Consider the following 13,187-nt stretch of genomic DNA (forward strand, 5'->3'; position numbering starts at 1 on the left):
CCAGAGCCCCCTGCATGAGGCAGGAGCCGTGCAGTGAGCTCTAACATGCAGAGACTGCATCCTGGGCTCCCTAAAGCCTCACAGCCCACAGTGTGGTCCAGGCTGGCAGCATCAGCTTGAGAGAAATACAGAGTCTCAGGCACCATCCCAGCCCCACTGAACCAGAGTCTGCTTTTCAGCAAGACCCCAGCAAGTTGTTTGCTCTTTTTTGTCCATTAAAAAATATTGTATTGGAGTATAATCACTTTACAATGTTGTGTTAATTTCTGCTAAACAACAAAATGAATCAACTATGTATACGTATGTCCCCTCCCTCGTGGACCTCCCTCCCACCCCATCCCACCCGTCTAGGTCATCACAGAGCACCGAGCTGAGCTCCCTGGGCTTTGTAGCAGATTCTCACTAGCTATCTATTTTACACATGGTAGCAGATACGTGGGCTTCCCAGGTGGCTCAGTGGTAAAGCATCCACCTGTCAATGCAGAAGACACAAGAGACATGGGTTTGATCCCTGGGTTGGGATGATCCCCTGGAGAAGGAAATGGCAACCCACTCCAGTATCCTTGCCTTGGAAATCCCATGGACAGAGGAGTCTGATGGGCTACAGTCCCCGAGGTTGCAGAGTCAGACACGACTGAGCAACTGAGCATGCACACAGTATACATGTGTCAGCCCTAATCCTAAATACACATCTCTCCAAAGAAGACACACAGAGAGCCAAGAGGCACTTGAAAAGATGCTCAACATCACTAATTATTAGAGAAATGCAAATCAAAACTGCAGTGAGGTATCAACTCACACTGGTCAGAATGGCCATCTTCAAAAAAAACCAAACAACACATGCTGGAGAGGGTGTGGAGAAAAGGGAACCCCTCTTGGACTGTGGTTGGTGGGAATGGAAATTTGAATCGTGTGCTCTCAAAGTCTGAGAATTGCTACTGTAAGATTCCTTATGGAGCTGCACCCACACAGAGCCCGGCAGTCCAACCTGAGAACACGCTCGCTCTTCTTGACCAGACCCGGGCACCTTGGTTCCTCCAACCCATCCAGCTAGTGCCTGCCTCCTCACCAGGGATGACTAGCTGGCCCAAAACAGGAGCTGCACGTTCGTGTTTCACAAGATCCCGGGAGACTGGAAGGCAGGTTTCCCAAAGATACTGCCCCCAGTAGGACTAAGCTGCCAGGATTTTGAAGGCACTCAGATAGGTGCCCAGGCAGACAGGGAGGGAGCTGTGATGCCCTCAGGGAGACACTGTGCTCTGGAGGTCAGTGGATGTCAGCAACAGGGTGGGAGGAGGTAGCCTGGCTAATACCTGGGGGCAGGTGGTTGAACAGAGGTGAAGCGGTCATCCAGTTGCTGGTCTGAGTCTCTGCAAGCTGCTCAGTGACCAACGGGACTTTATGGTTATAGGCACGTGCATTTCAGGCCTGTTCTTTCCACGGATGCTTGTGGCCAGATTATGACAGTCGTGTTGAATTTGGGCTAGGGAGCCAGGTTAGAACAGATTTCAGCCAGCATTAAAAGTTTGTTCTCTAACTTTTGGTACCTCTCAAGTTATTGAGTTCCTAAGATTGTTTGGCTGGTAGGAGACTGGACAGTGGGGCAGGAGGGGAAGGTAATGACATAGCCCCTCACCTCTAAGATGCTTCTAGTCTGGCTGGGGACAAAGAGTCCATTCTTGGGAGGCCAACCGGGCCTAAGACCTGCTGCTCTGTCGTCGGGTCAAGTTCATGGTGCCATCGCCTGGGTCACAAGTATGCATCAAGGACAAGGCCGCCTCCCTCCCAGAGAAGGTGGGCATCTCAAATAAGGAGAGGCACATAGTGGGTCATCCCAGAACACAGGCTGACACCCCAGCAGGAGAAATAATGAAGGGCTCTGGGTTAGTTTCCTAGGGCAGCCATAATTACCGCAACCTGGGAGACAGGAAACCAGAAACTGACTGTCCCACAGTCCTGGAGGCTAGAGGTCAAGGTGTTGGAAAAATCTGGTTCTTTCTGTCTGCTCCGGGCCTCTCTCCTTGCCTTGTAGGAGGCGGTCTTCATGTTCGGTTGGAGTTCTCCCTGTGTGCAGACCCGTGCACAGATTTCCCCTTTTAATGAAAACACCAGTCATACCGAATTAGGATTCATCCTCATGTTAACCTGATTACCCCTGTCCGATTCTTTGTGACCCCATGGACTGTAGCCCGCCAGTCTCCTCTGTCCATGTAATTCTCCAGGCAAGAATACTAGAGTGGGTAGCCATTCCTTCTCCAAGGGATCTTCCCAACCCAGGAATCGAACCTGGGTCTCCTGCATTACAGGCAGATTCTTTACCATCTGAGCCACCAGGGAAGGCCTGCAGAGACCCTGTCTCTCAATAAAATCACATTCTGAGGTATTGGGGGTTAGGAATAACCTGTCGATTGTCCCCGCAGGCCTTGGTGACATGGCGGTCTCTAACACCATAGGAAGCAACGTGTTCGACATCCTCGTGGGACTCGGCATACCGTGGGGGCTACAGACCATGGTTGTTAATTATGGGTCCACGGTAAGTTCGTCTCACTTCCTTAGTGAGATGACACTGGACACTTGTGCTTCACAGGGAGCGAGCGTGGCGTTGGCCCTGCAGCTAAGAGCTTCAGGGGAGGCACTGCCCCCGTCTCCTCTGCAGGCTGGCAGCCGCTTTGTACAAAGGCATCCAGAGCAGCCTGGGGGTGCCTGCAAGAGGCAGCCCATGTTTGCTTGGAACTCACAGGTGCTTCGGCTGTGAACACCCACCTGTGGCTTCTAGAGGAGGGAAAGGGTAAGCCCGAGTGCAGTGGGCTCCCAGGACAGATGGGCCCCTGAGCAGCCCAGAGGTTCAGGGCGTGTGTGTTTGTTTCTCCAGGTGAAGATCAACAGTCGGGGTCTGGTCTACTCCGTGGCATTGCTGCTGGGCTCCGTCGCTCTCACCGTGAGTTTTTACAATTCCAGAATGGCAGTTTGAGACACACATGGTTTCCTCCGATTCTGCACAGTCTCTGAATTCTTCCCCTTGGCCATGAGGGATATAGCTGAAAACACATATAAATTCACAGATACCCTCAAACACAGTTTGTGCCAAGAATGTTGGCATCCACCACGACACTTGTCCCTGAGCTGGTGAGAAGTCCCCAGAAGGAGGGACTTAACGTTTCCTCTCTTCTTCCTGCCCGGTCTGTCTCCCCTCAGTGGTGCGAGTGGGAGGCACGTTCCCCCACCCCCAGTCCATCGGAGCTGCCTTGGGGGCGTGATGCTCAGGCCTCGGGGATGGTACATGGTGACTCAGAGGCCTCCTTACTTCACAGGCCCCAAACTGTGGGAAACAACGCCTCGGCTTACTTTATTCCATCTTTACAAGCACTTGATGATTTTCTACTTTGCAGAGGAAATGAAGGCTCGGGAATTAGGTAACTTGTCCCAGGTCACAGGGCTAGGAAATGGCCATTTGCCATAATTGTTCTTTCCCATAACTGTCCCGTTAGTGCTCTTGCTAAGAAAGGAATCCCTTCTTCATGGACCCCACATTTCTAAAACCTTTTAATGAGGACTCAGATCCACTCCCTTCATGAAGTCTACAGGCATGGGAAAAGCTGGGATTTGAACCCCTATTGGTCTGTCTCTAAGGACCCACAGCATTGGAGGTAACTACAATTCAACTCTTGGGGAGCCTTGATTCATGGATAAGAAAGAAGGTAGTTTCAGAATGGAGGGGACATATGTATACCCGTGGCTGATTTATGTCGGTGTATGGCAAAAACCACCACAGTATCATAAAGTAATTAGCCTCCAATTAAAATAATTAATTTTAAAAAAGAAAGAAGGTAGTAATAGGAGGTAGCCAAGTATGAAACAAATGTAGAAAGAAGAAGCATTCCAACCCTATCACTCACACACATACACACGCACACACACGGTCCAAGCTGAAGCTGTCCAGACAGTGGGCCAATGGGAGCCTTGAAGGTTTTGCTGAAGAGGGTTGAGGATACCAAATTCTAAAGCAAGGGAAGAAGCCAGTGACAGTCCCCGGTTGTCACTAAAGAAGGCTTGGGAGGCCTGTGCATCCCCCAAAAGGAATGTGCCTACCAGGGGAGGGCCTGTCCCCTAAGGACACCTGCTTTGCATGCCTGGAGTCAGCATCCTTTCATTAGACGAGTCTAAAGCCTACAGGGCTCATTCTGATCAAACCAAGGATACACCCGGCAGCACCCCTCTGTTCTCGTCCACAGTGTGGAGGAAGTTCTGGGGCTCACCGTTCGTGTGTAATTTTCCAGTAAAAGTGCCTTTTGTATTTCTCTGCTACCCCAGCCCAACACTCGCTCTGTCTCCTTCTAGGTCCTCGGCATCCATTTGAACAAGTGGAAGCTGGACCGGAAGCTGGGGGTGTACGTGCTGGTCCTCTACGCCGTCTTCTTGTGCTTCTCCATAATGATAGAGTTCAACGTCTTTACCTTTGTCAACCTGCCAATGTGCCGAGAAGACGATTAAAACGAAGCCACTGCCCCCCGTCCGGGAGCTGTTCTGGACACTCCGGCGCTGGCGTCCCTTTTTCCCTGCCCCTCCCCACCACGGATCTCTCCTGCATCGGCCGCCACCGTCCGTTCTTTCATCCACGGGAAGAAAGCGCCATCGTGGTCTGCGTCTGGTCCCAGGCCAGGCTGCTGGGCGTCATCCTCCTCCTTGGAGTTCTGCCCCCACAAAAAGGCAAGATTCAGGGGACGCTGTTGGAGCAGCTTCGCAGACCTCCAAGCCACTGGCCATAGGGACATGGCATGTATCTTCTCTTGGACGCCTGGATCAAAAGGACTTCTGTACATGGGTTGTCTTTCTGTCGCACGGCAGCCTCGGAAATGAGGCAGTTGGTGAACACAAGGTCTCCTGGGGCAAGTGCAAAATAGGAGTGTTGTTCTTAAGGGGCCCCGCTGGACCAGAGGGTGTGGGTTCCTTGGGCAGCATGTGCTCCTTAGAGCTTCTGAATCCTGCTGGAAGCACTCAAGTTTTGGAGAGAGCGAGGCTCAACCTGTTGGGAGTTTGGGGCCATGACGACAAACACTCCACTCCTTTTCCTGGACAAATTTGGAAGAAAAGAAACAGTTGTTCACAGCAGAAGAGAGAAAACAAGTGCATACTCTTCTCGTTTTCACTGATACATTCAGAGAATGAGCAGTGACACAGTCAAAATAAAATGTCAGCTATAGATCATCATACTTGAAAAATACCATCGCACACAAAGGACCTTGATGGGGACCAGAAAGGTAATACTTACGGGAAACAAATCCTATGTGTATCATGTCGCGTTGACACTAAGACATTTGGTTTGGAACATAGAGAAAGTTGAAGACTAACATCTACATGGGTGCTAACTCAGAGACACAGTGGAGATAGTGCTTTACAGCCATTCATTCCAGACCTGTGGCATGGGACGCGCTGTCAGTTTGGGTTTGTCATTTCTTTGTAAATGCCCTGCCCTCAAAATCACCCTGTTCAAAGACCCAATTGTTTATATGCCCAACAAATTTCATAGCCTGCTGAACTGGAATGTGTGTGCCAGAAGTAATGGTTCATGACAAGAAGAGAGATTTCCTGCAAAACCACCAATTGCTCTCTGGTGAGCTGGAGGCAAGTATGGAAACCGTTAACTTGGAAATTTTTAGAGCTAAGGTTCTTGAATCTTATAGTTTGCTAAAAAAGGCCAAAGATGGGAGGTTAATTGAAAAATAGATAGAAACATTAAACAATTTTGACTGCTTCGTAGCTCTCAAATACATATTAAAAAGATTTATGAACACAAACCATTTGTGGTTTCTGAAAAGAAAGCACAATTCATTTTGTAGAGAGGTGTTCTTTTTTATTTTTTTTAATGTTTCTATTGCAAAGAGTCTATCAGATTTGATGCACTTTAATACTGGGCTATTTTGCACAGAAGACTGTATGGGGAATGCCCCCATGATGGTATGAGGAAAGGAGGGTTTTAGTGATTCACTGATAATTAATCATGGGTGATAAGTGTAAATCCAATAGCTGATTCTTTCCCGAGACACAACGGTTGTAACCTGCAGTGGAATCTGTGGCTGTGCTCTCTGTGGCCTCCTGAGTTTCAGAAGGAGGGCGTGTTTAACCTTGTGTCCCTAAAATGTCCTTAGCATGAGCCTCAGACGTGACAGCCCCATCACTGGCTTTCTATTCTGGATCCTCATCAGTGTTAGTAGCTACACCAAGTCAAGACTTCTCCTTTTGTTTCTCTGCTTAGATACTCAGTGGTCTTCCAGTTGAGGACAGGGGTCATTTTCCTGAGAAATTAGCTAAGTGGGCGGCCAGGGAGCCCCTAGGTTCATCAGCACAAACGTTTAGACGCAGAAGGTTTCAGAGTTGTCGGAACCATTCTGCCCACAGAGAATAGCCACCTGGTCTCCTCTGTCTTACAGCCTCATCCAGGTTTCAGAGTGCATCTGTGTCCATTTTTGAATCTCAAAACTGCCCTGTGATGTAAGTAGGGATGATCGTCCCCATTTAACAGGAAGTTCAGTCTTGGAGAGGTCAGGTGACTCTAGGTCAATAGCTAGTAAGTTGCAAACAGGAGCTGAGCCCCAGAGCGCCACCCGGCTCGGCCAGTCCAGCATGTGGTCATCCTTGGTCGTGCAGGTGGGGATGTGTCCTTGTCCTTGGGGTTGGCCCTTATTGTTTGAGTCAAAACTTCATCACATTTCTAACTGACACCTGGATGCTCTGTCTCCCATCCTAATATTTATCCCCATCCTATGTCCCTATTATTTTCTGATAAAGATCAAAAAATGTTTTTAGCGAGGCTGTATGGGCCCTGATGAGAGCCCTGCTGGTGTTCCGTCTTTGAATCCCTGCGTCGCTTTCAGAGAACACACCCTCCTCACCCACCTCTTCCTCAGCAGAACCCATCTGAGATGATAAATATGCTGCAGTTCCAGTTTGAGACAAAAACTAATGTTTCTAATATGTAGAACAGCCCTCCTGGCTAATCCTCTTATGACTTTAATGTGCCAATGTAACTTCCTTAAAGGATCTATGCATTTATTGTAGCTAGGAAACTATATATATACACTGTAGGTGAAGAAGTCTCTTTTGTAACTAAATATTTTTTCCATTTCAAGTTTAAAGAATTGCTTGATGAATTAGGCCTTCATTTGAAAAATGCTTTCGTCACTGCGCAGGGTTGCTTCCTTTATCTTATTCCCGAAGCTAATTAGCACAGAGTAATTACTCTGCTATGAAAATAGGCAATCTGAAAAATAAACTTGGCTCTTTCAGTTGGGGGCAGAAAAATGAACCCATTGTACTCAGATAGAAAACGTCTATAAAAGCAGGAGCAGGAGGCTCCTGGCATCTCTGGTTTGGATTTTCCTTTGCCAGCCGAGCATAGTCAAGGGGAAGGTATGCAGTGTCCTGAGAGCCTGGCCCTAGAGGAAGGCTCTAGGTCAGCTGCAGTGACAGACTGATGCTAAAGGCAGATCAGAATGGTCTCATTCCCATCCTTCCTGTAAGCCACAGTGTCCCGGCCTCTGTGTTCGCCTTCCATAAGCTCCGACCTTGTGAGTTTTCCTCTGTTCATTACCTGCTCCTCCTCCCCTCACCCCACCTATTAGGACTTGTCCTTGCTTCTCCGGATGGTGCCTAGTGGTAAACAACCAGCCTGCCGATGCAGAAGACACGAGACACCAGTTCAAGCCCTGGGTTGGGAAGATCCCCTGGAGAAGGAAATGGCAACCCACTCCAGTATTCTTGCCTGGAGAATCCCATGGACACAGAGGAGCCTGGTGGGCTACAGTCCATGGGCTTGCCAAGAGTCAGCCACAACAGCGATAGGGCACATTGCTTCTCCTTGTCAATCTTTTGCTTTTACACACCCAAGCAGCTAAAAAGAATGACCCTTCAGGGGCCAGATGGGCATCCCCATCCCTCCGGGGGTGGGGGAGGCAAACCCCTACAGATCCCAACCAAAGACCCCCTCCTGGGCTTCCCAGTGTCTAGGTTCCCAGCGTCTAGTTCTAACTACCCCCCCACTTTCCTTTTTTAAATTTTTTCTAAAGATTTTTTTGATGTGGACCATTTTTAAAATCTTTATTTAATTTGTTACAATATTGCTTCTGTTTTATGTTTTGGATTTTTGACCAGGAGGTATGTTGGATCTTAGCTCCCCGACCAGGGATTGAACCAGCACCCCCTGCGCTGCAAGGGGAAGTCCTAACCACTGGACTACCAGGGAAGTCCCCCTCTTCCTTTTGGGGGAGGATTTGCATGCCTTGTAGCATCAGTGGGCGCTCAGCCCTCAGGAAACACTGGGCTCCACACACAGGCTGGGAATCCAGGAAGAGTGTGGGCCTCCTGGCCTGATGCCCTCCTTTCCTCCTGGCATCTCTCCTCCCTGAGCTCTAGGGGCCCTCCCTGTCCTTAAGGCAGGGGTGGACAGAGGCAAGATGGACTGGGAGAGGGTCCATTCCTCCTCCTCCCTCCCCAGGTGTGAAATGCGCTAGCGGAGTCAAGGTCTGTAACAGGACAGAGAAGCGGAGACTCTTCGACTCGAGCTGGCACTGCCCAGTGAGCTCGTGGCCCTCCCATCTGCCCTGACACTGAGTGGGTCCTTAGGGTTTGGGCTTGGCCTGTCTCTCAGCCTCACCTTTCCTTCCCTGGCAGGAAAAGATGGTTGTGCAGCATATATGACAGGCTCTCAGCAAATGCTTGCTGCTTGAATAAACAAAGAACTTGCTGGTTAGGGTGAAAATCTTCGGGAGATTTTCCCCTGCTACTGGGTTTTAAGGGCTTCCCTTGTGGCTTAGCTGGTAATGAATCTGCCTGCCATCCGGGAGACCTGGGTTCAATCCCTAGGTTGGGAAGATCCCCTGGAAAAGGGAAAGGCTACCCACTCCAGTATTCTGGACTAGAGAATTCCATGGACTGTATAGTCCAGGGGGTCACAGAGAGTCGGACACGACTGAGCGACTTTCACTGTGATTTATATGGGCTTCTCAGGTGGCGCTAGTGGTAAAGGACCCACCTGCCAAATGCAGGAGACATAAGAGGCATGGGTTCAATCCCTGGGTTAGAAAGATCCCCTGGAGCAGGGCATGGCAACCCACTCCAGTATTCTTACCTGGAGAATCCCGTGGCGGGCTGCAGTCCATATTTACGGGTCCCTCTCGTACCCTCTGAACATCATTTCTGTGTGAGTCTTCCTCCCCTTGGGGCAGTTAGCAGATGCATTCAGGATCTCTGAGATGGATCACGTCTCGGCAGCTTCGTCACCACGTGGTGCTCATTCCAGACATTTTTGGAAACGCTCTCTGGGCAGCTCTTGAGTGGCAGGAAGAGCGTCATCCCCCGCTTATTCCTGGACCCAATGTGCTGCCCCTAGCCCCTGCCCTCTATGTGGATTCACCCCAAGCACTGGGCACCCCTCCAGCTATGGACCCTTTCTCTTTGCAGCTGGTCACATGAGCCCCTGAAGTGCAAAGATGCTCTCAGGACCTTCTGGGCACTGTCCAGGGGCCTGTCCTGCACTGTGTCAGTCATGTGGGTGGTAGAACAAGAGCACCTTGGCACAGGCCCATCCTCCAAGGCCGAGGACACAGGTGGGAGGCAGATTTTGTGACCTGGCTCTTGTGGAGCCCCTTCGCCTTGACGCAGAGAACTGTTCTCCCAAGGGCACAGTCCATTTAGGTTCTTGCATTTGCTTCTTAATAGGGAAAACCAAATGGGCGCTAGTTTGAAAGTGAAAGTGAAGTCGCTCAGTTGTGTCCAACTCTTTGTGACCCCATCGACACCAGGCTTCTCAGTCCATGGGATTTTCTAGGCAAGAGTACTAGAGTGGGTTGCCATTTCCTTATCCAGGTAATCTCCCTGACCCAGGGATCAAACCCAGATCTCCTTCATTGTAGACAGACACTTTACCATCTGAACCACCAGGGAAGTCTATCAGAGACACTAGTTTAGTATGCACTTAATTCCAGACCTCATAGCTAATGGGTCAGTATCCAGAGTCACAGGCTGCCCGACCTCAAGGAAATGGTACCTGCATGAATTTGGGAGAAGAGGTGTTTTCTCCCATCTTGCCACCCAGGAGGAGCTGTTTCTTCCATCACAACAGGGAAGCCAGCTCAGTTGTATTAGAGCTTTGATTATTTTATGGGGGTTTTTAAAAATTCTAACTTCTCAGTTGACCAATGGTTCCCAGGTTCCTTTGTGAAAGTGAAATGAAGTCGTTCAGTCGTGTCCAACTCTTTGCGACCCCATGGACTGTACCCTCCTCAGTCCATGGGATTTTCCAGGCAAGAATATTGGAGTGGGTTGCCATTTCCTTCTCCAGGGAATCTTCCCCACCCAGGGATTGAACCCAGGTCTCCCGCATTGTGCCTTTACCGTCTGAGGCACCAGGGAAGCCAACTAGGTTCCTTTGGTCTCTACTAAATCCTCATGCATTGCAGGGGGGCGTGCTTGGTGTCATCTTTTACCTGCACAAGCTTCCAGGCTTTCTATCACCCCTTATGGTGTTGGCATCCAGCTGTCAAGGTGGTGTGTCCTCCACACACTTCATAACAGGGGCTGAGAACTTACTGTCTTCTAGTCTGGGAAAACATCTGCTGCCTGGACACCCTGATAAGACTCAGGGTCATGGGAGGTGGCTCTGACAGTTAGAAATGCTCCCTGAACCCATGTGAAAGTCAAGCCCTCTCTGGTGTGGTGTTTCCACCGTTAGGTTTATGGGTCTGGGATGGGCTGCTGCTTTATTCAAAGCCCTATGATACATGCAGGCCTATCCACACCTATTTCCTCCATTGCTAGAATTCAGACAGCTGCTTTTTATGCAACACGTTGGTTGGGACTTATCCACAGTAGCAGCCAACAAAGCCCTTAATCCTGGAGAAAGTGTCTACCCTCCCCATCCCACCACTGAAAAATGTAGTTTTTAAACTATTGAAAATATGCTCAGCTTTTGGTCTCTGGGTATGTGGCTTGGTCTGGTCAGACTTTTTGCATAAAGCAGGGTCCCAGACAACAGAGCCCCACACCCCCACTCCAGAAGGTCCCAGATACCTGGGAGTATCCTGATGAACGTGAAGTCCCCTTTCAACAGGAGCGAGGCCTTTCTTCCCACTGAAAATGGCTGGGATGTGAGCCAGACAGCTCTGTTTTTCCAAATCAGATGTTCTGGTGGGTTTTTCCTCTGGCCGCCAGGGCATCCCTGCTCTCACCTCCAGAGGTACCCTTCTGAATCCATGGGACACTTCCTGGCACTTTCGCCACCTGCCTGGACCAAGGATATCTGGGGGCCCAGGGAGAGAACTGTGGCTAATTCTCTGTGGCCGGGTCTAAGGGAGTCTCCTCGGGGGGGGCTGCTAGTCTGAGAGGCTGGCTGTCCAGTTCAGAGCACACGCTTCCTGGTAGGGTGCCTGCCCTCTGTGGGTATCTCCTATCCAGCTACTGCCAGCCTGGAGCAGTTGCTGAGTGTCTGAATACAAAGAGAGCCTTGATTACCTAGAGAGGAAACAGGGCTGCCAGCCAGATGGGGCCGGGCCCAGGCACAGATGCAGGAGCTGCCAAAGAATGGGCAGGGGAGGCCTGACCCAGCCCGGGGGCGCACAGGACCATGGGATCTTCCTGGGGCTCAGGTGTGACCTAACAAATAGCAGGTAGATAGAACCAGAGCTCTCATGCCCAAAAGGAACCCCCCTTAGAAATAACCAAAACCCAAAACTTCTGAGGCTGTTACGCGTCACCTGAGTGAGACATTTCTGGCATGCTGCCATCTTTGTTCATCATCTCTAATGGGCAAAGCAGGAGCCGTGAGCTGAAAAGTTGTTAATAATAAATATATTTATCCTACTATTTATTTTTTCAATAACTGTGACCTCCTGCACTGTGAATGCTCTGTGATATGAGATTCTTAGTTTAATAAAACTGTCATTAAATTTGAATGAATTGCTACTATTGATTACTAAACATTGGCATGAGTTTATTCTTATTGTGAAGACAAATCTAGAGTAAATACGAACTAAACCTTTATAAGAAATCTAGCAGTCAGTATTGTAACGCAATCTATGAAAATCTGTACACTGTCAATAAAGTAAATGAACACAAGTTGTCTTTCCCTATAGAGAGCTTCCAGTCATGTTTTAATAGACACATACATATTTGTATTTTTGGAAAGAATTCTTTACACTGGAATAAAAGCCATTTATGGAAACCATTTCTATTTGCATATTACGAAAAATAAACTTTGCAAAGGATGTGGGTTGGTGCTTTTTAATTATGATTGATAATAAAACGAAGCAGGAAACTCATAACTTACCTTGAAAAATAAAAGTGTTAGTCGCTCAGTCATGTCAAACTCTTTACAACCCCATGACTGTAGCCCACCAGGCTCCTCTGTCCATGGAATTCTCCAGGCAAGAATACTGGAGAGGGTAGCCATTCCTTTCTTCAAGGGATCTTCCCAACCCAGGGATTGAACCTGGGTCTCTTACACTGCAGGCAGATTCTTTACCATCTGAGCCACCCAGGAGGTCCACATAACTTACCTTAGCAAAGCGCAAGTAAATCCAGAATAATCCAGCCTTCTTCTCTCGTCTCATCAGCGAGGTCAACTTTATGGGCAGGGCACCCATGGCGTCAGCCATACAGGGCCTCACACTCAGAAAGCCCCCAGGCTCGGCTGTCACTATCTTGAAATCTTAAATGATTATTTCAAGGGGACCTCGCATTTTCTTTTTTTAAATTATAGTTGTGCAATATATGTTATAGATGTATAATATAATTCATAATTTTTAAAGAATATACTCCATTTATACCTTTAAAATGATGTTTTAATTCCCTGATAGTACAATATGTCCTTGTAGCACATGTTTTCATTTTGCCCTGGGCCGTGAAAATTATGAATCTGGTCCTGCTCATCAAGAACAAGGTTATGCTATACATAACAGAGAAGAGATTGGTATCCTTAGGCAAAGAACTCTTGCAAGCTAATAAGAAAATGGCAAAAACGTTTCAATAGAAAAATGATAAAGAAAAAGCAATTCTCGAAGCAGCATAAATGGCTAATTAACAGAGGAAATTCAATCTCACTGACCACAGCAGGGAATACATATTAAATACAGTAAAATATGCAGAGACCTAGGTCTATAAGGCTTGAAACAAACAAGTTGGGAGCTGGGTCTTCA

The 13,187-nt window shown here is 48.7% G+C and overlaps 1 protein-coding gene and 1 non-coding gene across 3 annotated transcripts in view; one reads left to right on the forward strand and one right to left on the reverse strand.

Moving 5' to 3' along the window:
* SLC24A4 (solute carrier family 24 member 4) overlaps window positions 1-4,491 on the forward strand; it is a 180,250-nt gene extending 175,759 nt beyond the window's left edge. For both annotated transcript variants that reach the window (XM_068991293.1, XM_068991294.1), the window contains exons 15-17: window positions 2,421-2,533; window positions 2,873-2,938; window positions 4,339-4,491. In XM_068991293.1, the coding sequence (XP_068847394.1) occupies window positions 2,421-2,533; window positions 2,873-2,938; window positions 4,339-4,491 (332 nt within the window). The remainder of the gene's footprint in view (window positions 1-2,420; window positions 2,534-2,872; window positions 2,939-4,338) is intronic.
* TRNAY-GUA (transfer RNA tyrosine (anticodon GUA)) lies at window positions 2,266-2,337 on the reverse strand. Its single transcript has one exon. It is a non-coding gene; the product is annotated as a tRNA-Tyr (tRNA).
* Window positions 4,492-13,187: the final 8,696 nt, after the last annotated feature.

Source organism: Capricornis sumatraensis, chromosome 19, assembly GCF_032405125.1.
Source record: "Capricornis sumatraensis isolate serow.1 chromosome 19, serow.2, whole genome shotgun sequence".
Lineage (NCBI taxonomy): Eukaryota > Metazoa > Chordata > Mammalia > Artiodactyla > Bovidae > Capricornis > Capricornis sumatraensis.